General features: G+C 35.3%; 1 protein-coding gene across 1 annotated transcript; it reads right to left on the reverse strand.

The window, feature by feature from the left end:
* Nucleotides 1-1,121: 1,121 nt before the first annotated feature.
* On the reverse strand, nucleotides 1,122-17,660 carry LOC132140079 (scavenger receptor cysteine-rich domain-containing group B protein-like). The gene is made up of 12 exons (XM_059548879.1): nucleotides 17,089-17,660; nucleotides 14,063-14,177; nucleotides 13,751-13,783; nucleotides 12,070-12,108; nucleotides 10,092-10,394; nucleotides 9,815-9,880; nucleotides 7,895-8,209; nucleotides 7,084-7,161; nucleotides 6,752-6,823; nucleotides 6,305-6,619; nucleotides 3,010-3,105; nucleotides 1,122-2,171 (listed from the first exon to the last, which is right to left on the reverse strand). Exons 2-12 carry the CDS (start codon nucleotides 14,151-14,153, stop codon nucleotides 1,858-1,860), a joined length of 1,722 nt encoding a protein of 573 aa, XP_059404862.1. The 5' UTR covers nucleotides 14,154-14,177; nucleotides 17,089-17,660; the 3' UTR covers nucleotides 1,122-1,857.
* Between the last annotated feature and the right edge of the window lie 330 nt (nucleotides 17,661-17,990).

Here is a 17,990-nt window from a genome sequence, read left to right on the forward strand (position 1 = left end):
AGCATAAAATCGTGTATTCTTTAATAGGCTTTGATTTTATTGACAAGACTATTACGGTTCTTTTTTTATTTTATTTTTATTACTATTCTCCATGTGATTGCACTTTTGTCAGGCCAGCAAAAATAATAATGCTAACAAAAAAGGTCAGTAAAAATAATGCATAAATTAATGTTGATGGTAATCTCTCACATATAAAAAGAAGAAAAAAAAAGAAAATCTGTTTAGCACTTATGCTATTTAGCACTTTTTTTTTTTTTTTTTTTTAAGAGAGCAAAATTTAAAAAAGAATAGCCAAGTCATAGTCAGGCTCACTAATTAGAAGGTTATTTATTTATTTTCTTTATTTATTTTTATAAGAATTATTATATAGGTTATACGAATATTGAGAATAGTGTTACCAGCTTGGTAGCCTTTGTATGATAACCGGGTCTAGTTGTCAAACAGTACATCTTACTCCAGTCAATACTTTTTTTATGATTGATTTATTTTTTATTTAAGTCATTTTCTTACCTGCTTCTTGGCTACAGAAAAGCTACTGTAAAAAAAGCCTAAATCCAGACACCCATTATAACAAGTAACTAATATGTGAAATGGCAAAATAAATGTTTAGCATATTAATTATTTTATTAAATTGGTTTTAAATGAAGATAATTAAGCCTTAATTATATAGAGCACCTGCAGGAGGAAGAAGTGATGCAATTTTGTCTGAAAAGAAGAGAATTGTAGAGATATTTCAATTAAAAAGAAAACGCTGTAGTCCACCTGTGTTAAGAATGTATAATAAATTCATAACATACTTTATTTACATATGACAAAAACATTGATGTTTCATAGTAAAGTCTGTACAGTAAAAAAAAAATGACATCAAAAACATTGTATCAATTGTCTTCTTTTTCTTGACTTTTTTCTTCATTTTTTAAATTTATGTTATGTATATATTATTGTATATAAAATATATTTTGTGTATTTAATATCTTATATACAATATTGTATATAAAAATTGTATATAAAATATCTTAATCATAACATAAATTGTATTGTATATAAAAAAAAATTTTAAATCATAACATCAAACAAATTTCTTTCCTAGCTCAAAATACAAAATAGCCACCTAATACACCAAGAGGTTATGAAGTTAGGCCAATGACATGGTTTTCTTTCCTCATTACCAATGCAATATTCCTTTATCCCATTCATTTTTATTCTGTGCATCTAATCAAAAACAGAAACAAAAAGATAGATTGATTTTTTTTTTGCATTAAAGCCATTATTTTTCCCAATAAAAATGGACCTGAGAACATTTTTTTCTGAACAAACCAAATATTTTTTTTCTGAAATAATAATGAAAGCTATTTTTCATTCCACAAAATGCAAATATATTCAGATACACTGTTAACATTTAAGACGTGCAACACAGCCATCTTTAAAAATGTAAAATAAAAATGTTGTTCTCCTTTTTATAATCGGAAAAGTACTAGAAGTACAGTACATGAGTTTTTCTATGGCATAATAAATTTGGTGCCTGCAATCAAAATGACAGGCTAAAACTTTGGTTTCCATCAATAGGTCAAAATATGTTCAGCATACTTGTTCAACCATGTGTACACATTCTTATAGTTTATAAAGTGCATAATTAGAATTTCATTCATAATATTTATTACAGTTATTTATATAACAGTATTAGCATAATTTATTAGTAATTATTTAATCTTGAACATTTCTTCATCAGGGTTGGCGTGAGACGTTATTTACAAAATGCATACAAGTCCTGGAAACCTCTTCCTCTCCCACTGCATTCACTGGGCTGGGGTGGTGGGTGTGGCGTGTAGTGGGCGTGGCCTGTGGTGGGCGTGGTCATTAGAGTTCACACGTGACGCTGGCATCCTCTGAATGGTCACAGTTGTGGATGTTCCATGCTATGTGAGAGCACTGAGTGAGAGTAGCTTCTCTGCCTGTGCACTTCAGATTGTCCATCTGGATTGTGCCACGGCCGGGACCGAAGTAGGCCGTCACCTGGGCGGCTCGAGGCAGCCCGCAGACCATCTGCCTGCACACCACCTTCGCATCTACAATATCCCAAGCGTCATCACACACGGTTCCCCATTCTCCTCTCAGGAATATCTCCACACGGCCCTCACAGTGATTCAGGCCCCCTACGAGCCTGATGGTACCTTGAGAAGAGATAAAGAAAGAAAGAAAGAAAGGGATCAGCTGTGTGCCTAAACAGTAAGAGAGACTAGAAATAGTGTGTCTTTAATCATAGTATACAGAAAACTAGTTTTGTTGAAGTGTGCAGAGGGAAAACAATATTAGTTTGTCTGACCTTATTCACAGATATTTTTTCTTGGAAAGATTCAGACCCATTATAACTAGTAATATTAAATAGCAAAATCTATCAGATCTATCACATTACTTCACAAAACACAGCACACACAAATGATGAAACATATATTATGCATATTATTTTAGTGCTGCCAAATGATTAATCGCGATTATTTGCATCCAAAATAAAAGTTTTGTTTACACTATATATGTATGTACACTGTGTATATGAATACAAACGCATGCATGTATATATTAAAGAAAAATGTTGTTTATATATTAAATATATTTATATATATATCAGATATAAGAATCTAAATATATAAATGTATATACATTTTTTAAATATACACTGTATGTGTGTGTATTTATATATACATAAATATACACAGACAGTACACATATATTATGTAACTAAAACTTTGATTTTTGATGAGATTAATTATGATTAATAGTTTGACAGCACTAATTATTTCATTAGGAACGTAATATTATGTATTACATTATTATTTTGTCTTAATATGAGAACATATATATATATATATATACACACAAGTGTACTGTATATATGTTTACAAAAACATACATTCATAGCATTCTTTATTTCTATTGAAGTCTGTACATAAAAAACAAGATTTCTTATTTGCTGTAGGTATAAGCAGTGTTTCATTATATCAGTGTTCTTACCCTCCGCTGGTGATGTGGTTGTAGTTGCTCTTGTAGTAGGTTTCTCCGTCATCCATATGCCAAAGTCTTTTCCGACTACCACGTACTCCATAGGAGCTGAAGGAAAGAAAACACAAAGGATTTACTTCGACATCTTCTTTTGGTTAACTTTCATTGACTGTGACATGAACGTACTCTTTTATAAACACTAACTTGTGGTTCTCATTCATGATCCATGGGTTGATACTCATACTTTCATTCCTTAATCTTGTGTATATTTTAGTCTTTCTTCTTCTCTTAAATGCTCATATATTAGACGCATGCATGCATGTATTAATGCGTTAGTGGATGCACGTGGCCTGTGTGGAGGACGGCGTCCCCTGCGGTCTGTGCTGATGATGATTTGCTCCGACGGACCTCTTTGTTTTTCATAGTCACGGCTGACTGGCGTACAGAGGATGCTTCTAAACGCTTCTTAGCTGCAAATGCTGATCTTGAATCAAATGAGTGTGTGTTTGTAAGTGTGTGTGAAAGAGGAAGCGTGCCAGAGGAAAAACCTCCTGCAAGACTTGACCACAATTCAGCAGAACATTGTGTTGCAGTGAGGATTTTATATGTGTGTGTGTGTGTCTTATAGTGATTAAATAGTGGTGTTGTGAATGACTGCATGTATATCATGAATGAAGGATTAACAGCACACACAAGTCTTATCTATGCGTAAAGAATCTTAATTTTTCTTAAAATTCTTTTTTTTCTAAAGAAGTTTCTTCTGCTCATCAATGCTTGATTTATTTGATCAAAATGCAGAAAAAAAACCTAATAATTTTTTTATGTTATTACAATTTAAAATAAGTTTTCTATTTGCATTTACTTTAAAATATAAATTTATTCCTAGATGTATTAAATAGATTTTTTTTTCAAAAGATAGTAAAGACTTCTGTTGTTAGAATAGATTTCTATTTTGAATAAACCCTGTTCTTTTTACCTTTTGAACAGCAGTGTGTACATACACTTTATATTATTCTGTATTAAAACCTGATGAACAAATAGTTGTACTACACTATATTACCTAAATGTGTATTTTTTCTAAAAGTAGGAATTGCTGTGTAATGTGCCCTGAACATGTTTCTGTGAAATACAGCTACATGTATGGATATCAGTTTATTTTCATTTAAATAAATAAATAAAATGGAACTAATTTAGATTAAATTCTCTAAATAATTGTTTAAAATTGATCTAAATATCAATAAGTTCATGTATATGAATAAGTATGCACTTTGTAAATGTGACCCTGGACAACAAAACCAGTCTTAAGTCACTGGGTTATATTTGTAGCAATAGCAAAAAAAATAAATAAAAAAAATTGTTTTATGCCCTTTGTCGCCGGTTCTGTTCATGATTTTTATGGACAGAATTTCTAGGCGCAGCCAGGGGCCGGAGGGGGTCAGGTTTGGTGACAACACGATTTCGTCTCTGCTCTTTGCGGATGATGTTGTCGTGTTGGCCTCATCAGGCCAGGACCTTCAGCATGCACTGGGACGCTTTGCAGCCGAGTGTGAAGCGGCTGGGATGAGAATCAGCACCTCCAAATCCGAGGCCATGGTCCTCAGTCGGAAAAGGGTGGCTTGCCCACTTCAGGTTGGTGGAGAGTTCCTGCCTCAAGTGGAGGAGTTTAAGTATCTTGGGGTCTTGTTCACGAGTGAGGGAAGGATGGAACGGGAGATTGACAGACGGATCGGTGCAGCTTCTGCAGTAATGCGGTCGCTGTACCGGTCTGTCGTGGTGAAGAAAGAGCTGAGCCGCAAGGCGAAGCTCTCGATTTACCGGTCAATCTACGTTCCTACTCTCACCTATGGTCATGAGCTTTGGGTCATGACCGAAAGGACAAGATCCCGGATACAGGCGGCCGAAATGAGCTTTCTCCGCAGGGTGGCTGGGCGATCCCTTAGAGATAGGGTGAGAAGCTCAGTCACCCGGGAGGAGCTCAGAGTAGAGCCGCTGCTCCTCCACATCGAGAGGGGTCAGCTGAGGTGGCTCGGGCGTCTGTTCCGGATGCCTCCTGGACGCCTTCCCGGGAAGGTGTTCCGGGCGCGTCCCACTGGGAGGAGACCCCGGGGAAGACCTAGGACACGCTGGAGAGACTATGTCTCCCGGCTGGCCTGGGAACGCCTCGGTGTCCCCCCAGAAGAGCTGGAGGAAGTGTCTAGGGAGAGGGAAGTCTGGGGTTCTCTGCTTAGACTGCTGCCCCCGCGACCCGGCCCCGGATAAACGGAAGAAGATGGATGGATGGATGGTTTTATGCCAAAAATCATTAGGACACTGAGTAAAGATCGTGTTCAATTAAGCTGTTTTGTAAATTTCTTATCTTAAATATATCAAAACTTTTTTTTTTTTTTTGATTAGTAATATGCATTGCTAAGAATTCATTTGAACAACTTTAAAGATGATTTTCTCAATATTTAGATTTTTTTGCTCCCTCAGATTCCAGATTTTCTAATAGTTGTATCTCAGTCAAATATTGTCCTCCTAACAAACCACACATCAATGGAAAGCTTATTTTTCAGATTTTGAAACATCCTAGGATAGCAAAGGTCACTAAAGGAGGTAGAGCTTTTTCACATTTGGCTCCCAAACTCTGGAATAGCCTTCCTGATAATGTTCGGGGTTCAGACACACTCTCTCTGTTTAAATCTAGATTAAAAACACATCTCTTTCTCCAAGCATTCATAAATTGTGACTGCAATTGTATCTGATCAAATGCACATTCTTATTCTTTATCTTGGGTTAAACTAATTAATTTAACTTTGTTGGATCAGCAGCTATCAGCAGCTAATGATGTCTCTGTTTGTTTGTATGTTTTGCCACAAGCTCCAGTCTGGATCCAGAACACCTGAGAAGAGATGATGCTGACCCTCAGAGGACCTCAGATGATGCTAACCCTGAATCAACAACAGAACTAACAAATATCGCTACAAGTGTGACTGCATTATGTAATAATTGCTATTAATAATGTTCATCATCTGGCTGACTATGTCTTGTATTCATTTTTCTGAAAAATCCTGTCATACGCACACAAACGGACAGTCACCACTGATAAGCTACTACCAAATATTTTAGAAACGTAATTTTTCTGTAAAGTTGCTTTGTAATGATTTGTATCATAAAAAGCGCTATACAAATAAACTTGAATTTAATTGAATTGAACTGGTTTTGTGGTCCAGGGACACATATGAATGTAAAACGCATGGCTTTTCAAAACTATTTATTTCCATGTGATCGTTCTGTAAGACTGTAAGGTATGTTATAATTCTCTTACGTTCACAGATGACTCCTGCATCTTCATAATGGCCGCAGTTATGCTGTCCCCAGCCCAGATTGAAGCAGTCGGACAGCTTTTGCTCGCTGCCACTGCAGTCCACGTTATCCAGCAGTATGGGGCCCGAGCCGTAGCCGAAGTAAGCCAGAGGTTTTGCTGCGATAGCCGGCCCGCATCCCATCTGTCTGCAGACCACCTGAGCGTTGTCCATATCCCAGTCATCATCACAGACCGTTCCCCAGACGGTGAAGTAGAGGATTTCCACTCGGCCCTGACAGCTGTTGAGGCCATTCACCAAACGGATGCTCGGCTTCTCTGAAAGAGCCACGGATGGATAACTCAGAAAACATACACCTATCTATCTATCTATTGGTTTATTTATTATTTAATTAGATAGATAGATAGTCAGTCACTGGATGCTTTATGAGATGTTTGTGTCTTTGCTACCTTTCGTTATTGAGGCTGTAGAGACCGTCTCAGTTGCGGTTACAAGGCTTACTACGGCTGCTGTTTCTGTCCCTGAAGAAAACAGAGAAAAGTGTGATGAAAAAAGAAGAAAACAGACAAAACATTTGTTCTCGGTGATGTTTTGAAGGGACGCCATCTGCTGGTGCTTTAAGGGGCTTACTATTCAGGACGGTCCTGTAAGCAGGCAGTGTGTGTCAGATGGTCAGGCACAGCAGTTAATAACAATGGATTGGCTCTCAATTCATCCGTGCATTATTGAAACTAACAGGTGAAGTTACAGGCCCTACGTACAGATTCTGCAGAGTTTATACCTGCTGTGCTTTCAGGACGGATGAACTCTCTGCCTCTTGTCTCTGTGTTGATAACCGGGACCATGGTGGAACTGGCACCTGAAATATGACAGAGAGTTAGATCTGCAATCCAAGGAATACACTATTATCCAATATTTACACACAGTCAGGTCTGAAAGTCTGAGATCACACTGAAAATCACTTGTTTTTTATGTAAAAAATAAAGTTTTACATAAAAAAGAATGTGCTAAATTAACAAATGTAATTGTAAATGACCACACAAAAATTGTTGTATATTTTGTAATGATTCAAGCGACTATGCTGACCATATAATTATGGAACATAATGCTAAATAAAATAGCAAAAAAATTACAAAATAAAATTGCAAAAATGATGGAAAACCTGCACAGCCCATCTATCTATCTATCTATCTATCTATCTATCTATCTATCTATCTATCTATCTATCTATCTATCTATCTATCTCATTAAAATGCTAAAGAAATTTGCAAAAAGAATGAAAAATGAGGGGAAGTGCAAAATAAAATAGCCAAAATAAAAAAGGACTAAATTAAATGGTAAAATAATGGAAAACTATCAAATAAAATCACTATATATTTCAAATACAACAACTATTCTGAATATGGCTTAGTTCAACAGAAATCTTTTTCAACAGCTTATTGTTTTTTATGTAAAAGCAGCGTGGACTAGTTTTTAGCAAGTATTTTTTCCTGTAGTTATTTACCTATAGTGACCGAAGAATCAGAAGAGTCTTGCACATCCACAGGAATAGTTTCCTTTGTGAAATAAAGGGAGAAAGGAAAGAAGCCCACCTGAGCAGATGACGCCAGCGTCCTCATGGTGGCCGCAGTTGTGTACTCCCCAGCCGAGGCTGTTACAGGTGGCCAGGCTTCCCTCCTGCCCGTTACAATTCACATTGTCCAGCAAAATCCGTCCCGTGCCGTAGCCGAAGTAGGAATTTGAAGGTGCACCGACAGCTTGTCCGCAGCCGATTTGTTGACACACGACTGAAGCGTCCACCATGCTCCAATCATCATCACACACCGTCCCCCAGCTGCCCTGATAGTAGATCTCCACCCGGCCCTGACAGCGGTCCCCGGACCCCGCCAAACGCACCGCCCCGTCTCCTACAGCACAGGATGGTCAGACATTTTAGGAACAACCAAATATGAGAGTGGACAGCTCTTTAAAAGTCATTTTTAACATTCCTTTTATATAGAAATTTATAATATAGGCCTGTACACTTATCCAAAGCGACTTACAATTGCTATATATATATATATATATGTCAGAGGTCGCATGCCTCTGGAGCAACTAAGGGTTAAGTGTCTTGCTCAGGGACACATTGGTGTCTCACAGTGGATTCGAACCCGGGTCTCTCACACCAAAGACATGTGTCTTATCCACTGCACCATCACCACCCTGTATATGCTATAGAGGAACCTCTCTGTCTAAATGGTTTCATAAAGGAACCATTGTTTCTCAGTGTTCCTATGGCTCAAGTGGTAGAGCATTGTGTAAGCAGTGCAAGGTTGTGGGTTCGATTCCCAGGGTTAGGTAAAAATGTTAGCCTGAATGTAGTGTAAGTCACTTTGGAGAAAAGCTTCTGATAGATGTAAGAACCTTTAACATCTGAAGAACCTTACTGTTTCACAAAAATGTCTTTGTGGCGAAAGAAGGTTCTTCAGATTATAAAAAGGTAAGAAAGTGAAGGTTTGACTGAATTACTGAATGGTTCTTTGTGGAACCGAAAATGGTTCTTCTATAGCATCACTTGAAGAACATTTTGAAGCACCTTTATTTTTAAGAGTGTACTGTATATGTAATATAAATGCATATAATCACTGTACTGTTATCTGTTATGTAAGCATTTTCCAGAAACATTATAAAATCATTGTGAAACACCTGTTTTTTGTCCAACAGAGAGCCGAGTCCAGAATGATCTACACTTAGAAATCATATAGTTTGCTCCATAGTGGCTGTGGGCCAGATTATTGGTAATATTATTAAGATGAGCTTAATTTGGCATTGACGGAGGGCTACGGTTTCAAGTAATCACACACTGATGTGCCTCGTATGGGAAACATGAGGAACATACAATGAATACCAATGCCATTAAATTCCCAAAACAAATTCCCATAAGGCTTTGTTTCTTTCTCTAGCTGTCATAACCTTTGAGCTGGATTGGGCAAGATGCTTCTCAGATGAACATGATCCTTCAGAAGAAGTTCTGATGTGATCTTTTCATTTGGGATAAATTATAACTATAAGCTGGGTAATTATAGTTAACCAAAATTACAATTTTAATTTCTTAACAATATATATTGTTACTCATTAAATGCTGTAAAATAAGCAATTAAGTGAAATAATAATAATAATAATAATAAATAAAATTAATAAATAAACTTGTAAAATAGCTGGAGAAAAAAAATAAAACAATTAAATCTATATAGACATTAAAAAAAAACTAAATCTTACTGTTATTAATATAACACTAATTATAATGAGCCACTGTGCAGTTTTGGAGGGAAATCAACAGTACAAGCAACATAAGTATCAGATGAAATCTGTGGAGTTTTGTGTCTCTGTAAAATATTCCATCTTGTTTAATCAAATTAGTTTGATGATCCTAAAATTTCATAATATGTTTATGTAAAGCACAAAAATGAATTTGAAGTGGATATATCATTATGTAAAAGTTAAAAAAGGGCCGAATAAACTTTGCAACTCACTTAAAGCAGAGATCAGACGGGACGGTGTGGTGGGCTCCAGGCCCCGGGGTTCGATGGCATTATTGCCTGTGAGAAACGAACAAGTCATGATCTCAACATAAATTAGATTTTTATTCATCATATACATGATTATACAGAGCATTATAACCCATGAACCCAAGCAAAGAAATCAGCTTTAATGCACTAATCAAAAAAAAAAAGCAGAAGCAGGAAAAAAAGAGCTTGAATGTTTCAGCATATTGACTCTGAGTGGTTTTCTTTGGGTCACTCCACATACCTTTACAGGTGACGGCCACATCTTCATAGTGGTAGCAGTTATGGACACCCCATCCCTGATTCCTGCACTGACTGAGGTCCATCTCTCCTCCTTTACAGTCCACGTTGTCCAGCAGGATGGGCCCGGATCCCTGGCCGAACTTGGAGCTGCTCCCCACAGCCATGGCCACACCGCAGTCCAGAAGCCGGCAGACCACGTTGGAGTCCACCATGTCCCAGTCGTCATCACACACCGTCCCCCACGTGCTGTTATAGAGCACCTCCACACGGCCCTCGCACGGGTTCCTGCCATTCACCAGCCGCACTGGAGGCCCAGGGCATTACTTTCAGTATTATACTGAGACACTGTCACTATAAATACTTTTTGTAGTGCGATATATTGCCCCCGAAGTAATTGCGATAAACAATATTACTGTCATTTTAAAGACCGTCTTATGCCTCCGAATATAGAATCATAATGTAACAGCATAATAATGCAAGAAGGCCTACACACTTCCAAATGACAACAATCTTAGTTGTTAACTCTTTCCCTGCCAATGACAAGTTTTAACAGCTTTTTGTGTTTTCACTGTTATACACTAGGGGGCGCTATTACACATCTACAGTACAAAACCTCCCACACAAAAACACACATGAACAGGATGGAAAAACTAGTGATCACTTATGTAAACAGATGCATATGATAAATAATGCGATCATCAGCATGACAAATAAACATTTTCTAACAAAAAGTGCAAAGTAACAAGTACAAAAAATCTCATTTTCATTTTAGTTAGTTTTAGAATTTTGTTTTGTTTTAGCTTTTTTAACTTTAGTTTTCAAGTTAAACTAAATTAATCTTTTATTTCTGTTTCATTTAGTATTTAGTATTGTTTTAGTTTTAATTAACTATAATAACTCTGGTAATTGCTAGAACATGCAGCGTACATGTACATGTTTAGAAATGTTTTTTTTTGTTGTTGTCATTTTTATTATTTTTTAAACATGTCTATATTTTTATAGACTTTTATATCTTTTATAGTTTAATTCAGTAATTTCAGTATAAGTGAGATACTATTATAATTTTTATTAATATTTTGAATTCGTTTATACTTATTTTTAGTTAGTAGTATGAATTTTAGTATAAATTAGTATGCATTTTATTTATATTTATATTTTCTGTTTGCATTTTAATTTTTAAGTTTTGATAATGTAATAACTCCGGTATGTTGTTGAGCTATGTCTTTGGAAAACTCATGTTTTTTTTTAAGATTAAAAAATATATATTTTGCAACTTAACGGAGCAATTTGATTAATAGAAAGTCTTTATTTTTGCATGTATTTTATTCTCTTTGAACTTTGTCAGTGCCATGGTACTGAATGTTGAATTTATACATGTACCACGGTAAATACATGGTGCTCCAATTTACCTTAAAAATTAAAAGAAAATTATACAAATATATTGCATAGTTCAATATATTTATATCATATTTATATAAACATGATATTTCAAAGAATATCATGATATTGCTATTATATATCCATAAAATGGTATTACCATGGTATAATATTCAAACAAGACATTATGCATGTCCAAAAACAGTGCATTAAGTCAGAAGAAAAGTGCATATAATAGTGCATATATGAAAACGGCTGGTTTCTGAATAACACGCTGCACGGCTCAAATATAATGATATAATGAAGCCTGTAAGAATGTCTCTAATCCCCTTCAACTTAACGCACAATAATAAGTCTAAATATGACATATGACTCCAAAAAGAGAGTGAGGACATGGCATAGCGGTGGAGAAGGGATTGTGTAAACTGAGCGAGAGGAAGTGACCTGTCTTTTTTCTGGTGCCTCAGTGCCAATTATGATCCTTTCCTGCCGCGATCCCGTGATCCTGCCAATGGGCGACGGCAAACTTCTCTTTTCTTAAAAGGGTGTTCTCATACAAAGATGTAAGAAAGGGTGAGAAAGTGAGATCCTAACACGCTCACCTTGAGACTGTGTTGTCACTGGGGCATTTGTGTTGTTGGCTGTTGAAAAAAAAACACAGGAGAGAAAGTCAAAGAGAGAGCAAACAACGATTGTGGTCAAATTGTGTCAAATTATTTGTTGAAAGGAAGCTCTTGGCCCTCCAGAGCTGCGGCCCTCTATATCTACTACATCTATTTTCCTGTAATTTTAGACTGGTGAAAAAAGGGAGACTCTGAATTCATACCAATGTAGACCTCTGAGACACATTAATGAGTCAATTATTTTAGATATATAAATACTGTATAGATGTAGTGTACTGTAATATATATTTATACTGTATATACACTACCACTCAAAAGTTTGGGATCAGTAATATTTATTATTATTATTATTATTTAAAAGTAAATAATACTTTCAATCAGCAAGGACACATTAAATTGATCAAAGGTGACAATGTTACATTGTTTGGAATTTTTTATTTATTTAAACTGTTATTTTAAATTTTTATACCGTTATACTGTTTTCTACTGTATTTTTGAAAAATAAATAAATAAATAAGTGTAGTCTTGGTGAGCATTAGAGCATTCTTTCAAAAACATTTTTACAAATCTTACCGAACCCAAAAAATGTAGAGAAATGAAATGAATAATACACTGAAATAAATGAATAAGATCTGTATTTGAGTGCACTATTTCTCTGTGACTAATCAAATATGTGGTCAACTCCATGCTTTCATTAACATGTATGTACTCTTAAATATTGAATATTTTTATGAATTAATGTTTTATGACATGTTTAGCTAGACATGTTGCCTAGATGATTTTGTTTGTGGTGTTTTTGACCTTCCCTTCTCTCCTCAGACACACTATCACGGGGTCTGTAGCAGTATTGAGACCGCTAATGCTAGGCTTTTGTAACTGTAAATCAATGGAGCTCGATTTCAGCTCCTGACAAAGAAAGCCGAAAATAGGCTTTTTTTTTTCAACACATCCCATTTAGGTCAATTTACAGCCTTCTCCTTTAATATGTATGTTGCTGAAATGTTAGTCTCTCTAACTATAGCGCAGACGTGTGGGTTAATACACACATAAGCTTAGTATTAAAAAAAAAAAGCATTTGGAAAAAACTGGGAGTAAAAACTATTTTAGTTAGAAATTGCTAGTACATTTCATGATTCATTACAAGAAGAGCATGTAACACATTTAAACATTACAGTCTGAAGTACAAAAACTGAAATTATTTTTTTTCTTGTAAAATATACATCAACAATCTTGTTTTATTGACAACTTTAAGAAACCTTTTTTTTTTTTTTTTTTTTTTTTTTTACATGATTATTCACTATAGAAGCCCATTTCTCAGGAATAAAAAATAAAAAAGTTAATTGGGATTTTTAATCTCACAATTCTGAGTGTATAAGTCATGATTCAGCCTCAGAAACAATTCAGAAAGTCTGAACTGTAAATGAAATAAAAAGCTGCCATATGTTTTTATTCAGTGGCAGAAACATGCGTTTTTAAATTGTACATTTTCAAATGTTTTGCCGCCACAATGTAGCAAGTTATTTAGAATGTTGCTTCACGGTTGCTATGATGTTCTGAGTTGTTTTTAGAATGTTGTTATGCGGTTGCTATGGTGGTTTCTAGGAAATTGTTAATGAAAGGTCACAGGAAGTGCAAAGGTTTCGTTTAAAATTATACTTACTGGAAACTGATCTTTGTTGGAGTTTGATGTCTTCTGCACATATAAAAGATCAACACAATTATTAACATCATCATCAAATAAGTTAAATATGACACATACTGTACACGCATTATCTCACATCTCTGTTGGCGTTTGCATGATTGGCGATTCTTTGAAAGTCATTGATCTGCTTGAACACCCATAATGCTCAAGCTATTGCATATAATGCTATTTTTGTTCAAATAAATGTGGCTTTGGTGAGTAAAAGAGACTTAATTACTCCAAACGTTTGACCGGTGGCGTATATTTTATATCTATACAGCTCAGACGCACCAGTTGGAAGGAAGCAGGTGAATGTGATCAGTAAGAACGATGCCAGCAGGCAGCTGAGGATCCAGGCAGCAGATTTACAGCATCTGTTCATGGCAGAATAGATGCAGCTGGACGCCTGCAACACATACAAACACCTTCACTGAGTGCCTTATCCTCTCAAGATCCGTTTATTCTGTCTTCTACTGTTGCTTATTCTCACTATTGTTGTACAGTAACTAGGCTACTACTGAGTCTGCTGCTCAGTGATTGGACAGCTTCATCTCATAGTACATTATGTAAAAACACACATGCACTCACAACATCATCAACAACAAATGCTCAAACAGACAGACACGTACTGATATACGAGAGCAGGCCCATCGTTTGTGTGACCATGTGCTTGCTGATCATATGCTATCCAGAGAGGTTAGCATATGTGTTTATGTATAAATGAGTGATGCATTTTAATGTAGATTCATGCATTGTATTTATTTTTGCATGTGAAAGTCATTTTCGGATGCTTTCAGATTGATTTGCATGTCCAAGTTTGACCCATTTTTTTGGATCTGGATTCTATATCTCTTGTATGTATAATTGCAAGTTCACAACACTTCTCTTTTTGTTTTCCCCAAACCCCTTCTGACCTCATGCTGGAATGCGTGTAAATGGTGGGATATGGCTCAGGATCTCGGCTTTGGGGGAGAATATGATATTCCACGGTGCAGATAGTGAACATTCCGGGCCTCGGGTGCACAAAAAGACATTTCTGCTGTCTGTGGTCGCCATCGACAGCGGCTAAACGCTGCTTCCGGCGAATCTGTCACTGGGACCGTCCTGAACGCTCAGGCAGCTGATGACACTGCTGGGGTACAGAAGAGGGGTAGATCGTGGAGGCAGAAGGGCAGGACGGAAAGCATTTAGCCTTGGCTGCCTTATGTCTGTGAGAACTTGGGTTACTTTAGCTAGTTTCCGAGGCAGCATTTGCCATTTTAGTTAAACTTGATATATGAAAAATAACTAAAACAAAAACTTAAATAAAATAAAAAAATGCATATAGACATTTTAGTTTCTTAATGATACTAAAATAACACTATAGTGAGCACTAACCATCAGATAAACATATTGTAGTTAACTAAAACTAAACTTTACCTAAAAAAAAAAAAAAAAAAACTTGCGAAGGCAACCATTCTCATTTCCGTTAGTTTAAGTTGATGCATTAAAATAACTAAAACCTTAATAATAAAAATGATTTACTTTAAAACCAAAAACTAATAAAAATGACAAAAATACGCAACAAAATTACTAAAACTTTTTTTAACTAAAATGATCATGAAAGCATAAAAATAAAATCTAATTCAAAATATTAACGAAAACTGAAACAGTATCTTAATGATACTTAAATAAAAATGGTGAGAACTGACATCAGATTAACATGAGCTTCAGCCCAGGGTTATTACATGCAACTGAAACTAAAACTAAATCCATAAAAAATGTTATCAATTTTAACTTAAATTTTTAAAAAAATTAACCAATTTAATTCTAGTTGCAAACTTGATGTACTAAAAATACTAATACTGAAATAATAAAAAATGCATTTTTTTAAACAAAAACACAATATAATGATTAAAACATTAACTGAAATGAAAACAAAAACTAATTCAAAATATTAAATAAAACTATAAAAGTATCTACCAAAATAACACTGCTTCAGCCAGCAGTTTGCATAAATGGATGCTCAAAGGGAAAATTGCATTGTAAGAGATCTTATTTGTGTTTTTTCTCTTCTTCAGGTGCCTCAAAAAGTCAGAAACCTCGCAACGGTCATATAAGGCAAGCCTAAGTGAATCAAAACCTGTATCTGACAGCAACAGAAAGCACCTCCTCATCGCTGAGAAACAAATCACTGCCCATTCGCATGAAGTTTCAGCATTTGAAGAGCTAAAACCCTGACGCTCAGATTGTGCAGACAATTAGCCGCTGAGAACTTTCTAACGAGAGCCTGAAGACAAAATGGTGCAGTTGTGAAGGCCTGAAAATGAATCTAGTCACCAATATTATGTTTTCAATACTCCATTCATGGCTGGATGCAGCATGGATCCACGAGGGAATAATGTTGGCTTTTGTGTCGCCTGTGTTTGCCCTCCCTCTATCTCCTTCTCACGCTGACAGATCCCAGCCGCTCGCAGAAATACACAAAGATACACTGGGAGAGAACTGTCATCTCGCTTTTGCCTACAAACTGGATTTTGATCCAAGTTCACCGTCAAAAGATTAACTTTGATTGTTTTATGGTTTCTGGTGTTATTTCTTTTCAATTAAGACTTTACAAAGTAACAATAATGAATATTTAAACGAATCTACTTTTGGAAAATAATAATAAACCACAACTAATAACTATTGCAAAATTCCACACTCTACCATTTTTTAAAAGATATGTATGATTTTAATATATATAATGATATTTCATTAAGTATATAACAATATATTGCAATAAGTATCTTTTGACAAGTTGGATTTTAAAAAACGATAATTTCAATAATTTGCTTTTTTCATATATATATATATATATATATATATATATATATATATAAAATAAAAAACTACTAATAAAAAAATATTATTTAACTTTATTATTATGTTAAATATATAGTAAAATATTATTACAAAGATGCTTTATGAAAAAAATGTGTATATAAAAGTTACATAAATAATTTTTGCATAAAGCATCTTTTGTTTTATTTTAAGGGTTATGGTTTCAATTTCAATTATAAATTTTTTTCACAATACCATAATTCCAAAATATTATATATATATATATATATTTGCATAAAGCATATGTTGAAAAGTTGTAGTTTTAAGAAGTATTTTTGTATTTTGTTTTGGACAACACCATAACTTTTCACAATACATTATTCCATAATATGCTATTTAAATATAAATATGATTTATTATTTTATATAAAAAAAAATTAATATAATATAATTGTAATATAGTATATTATTTATTATTATTTTATTTATGCCTCATAATGACAATGATAAACGTACCTTAGTTGAAAAGCAGTTTTTCTTCAAATGCAGAAATAAAAGCACAACAAGGCAACAGTCCACTGTGCTCTGAATTCAGACGGCTTGCAGCTCACAGGACGATTCTCCGACTCTCAGAGGTAAACTTTTCCTGGGAAAAGAGAAAAACAGTAGTGCATCCAGCATAAGAGCCACGAGGACTTTCATCTCATTAACCTTGTGAGTCTATTAGTATATGACTGCTCGAGTACGAACTATGTACAAAAAATAAAATAAAAGGACAATAGCATTGTATGTTAATGCCCTGACACCTGCTGGGTTTATGTGAGTGAAGAGGAAAAGGGAGGAGGAAAGAAGACCGGCCCTTCACAGCTATCCCAGCATCTCTGGTTTCAGGTTGCGCTCACAGAAGGTGTGGTTCATCCAAGGCGCTGTACAGGAACGTGCAGCATTGTCAATACCAAGCTTTCACATTTTGCATATAAAACCAAATTTGAAATCTTTATTTTCAGGCTTTAAAGTTCTGGCCATCAGACTCATCCTGCTCCTCTGCTTGATCAATAGTGTTCGGCTGCAGTCACAATATCAGTTCAGTCGATTGTGCTAAAGTTTGGACAGCTTCCATGATCATTACCGCCAATGTGCCATTGTGTATTTTTGAAGCGTTTTACCCCAAATCGCCTTTGATCCATTGGGTTTTCAATCTCTACACCATAAAGCCATAATGTTCCAAATCCTACAGGTTTGTAAACTGGATATGTATCTTTCAAAAACGCATGGATTCACTACGGGGGACTTTGTTCACCACGGAGCCATGTGAGAGACGTTTTATTACAGGTGAGCACACTTTATTTCACATCTTCTGAACTGTTGACAACAAACACCCGCTTACCCCATTGAAAGGCTTGGATTGGCCAGGACAA

Source organism: Carassius carassius, chromosome 4 (assembly GCF_963082965.1).
Source record: "Carassius carassius chromosome 4, fCarCar2.1, whole genome shotgun sequence".
NCBI classification, from domain to species: Eukaryota; Metazoa; Chordata; class Actinopteri; order Cypriniformes; family Cyprinidae; genus Carassius; species Carassius carassius.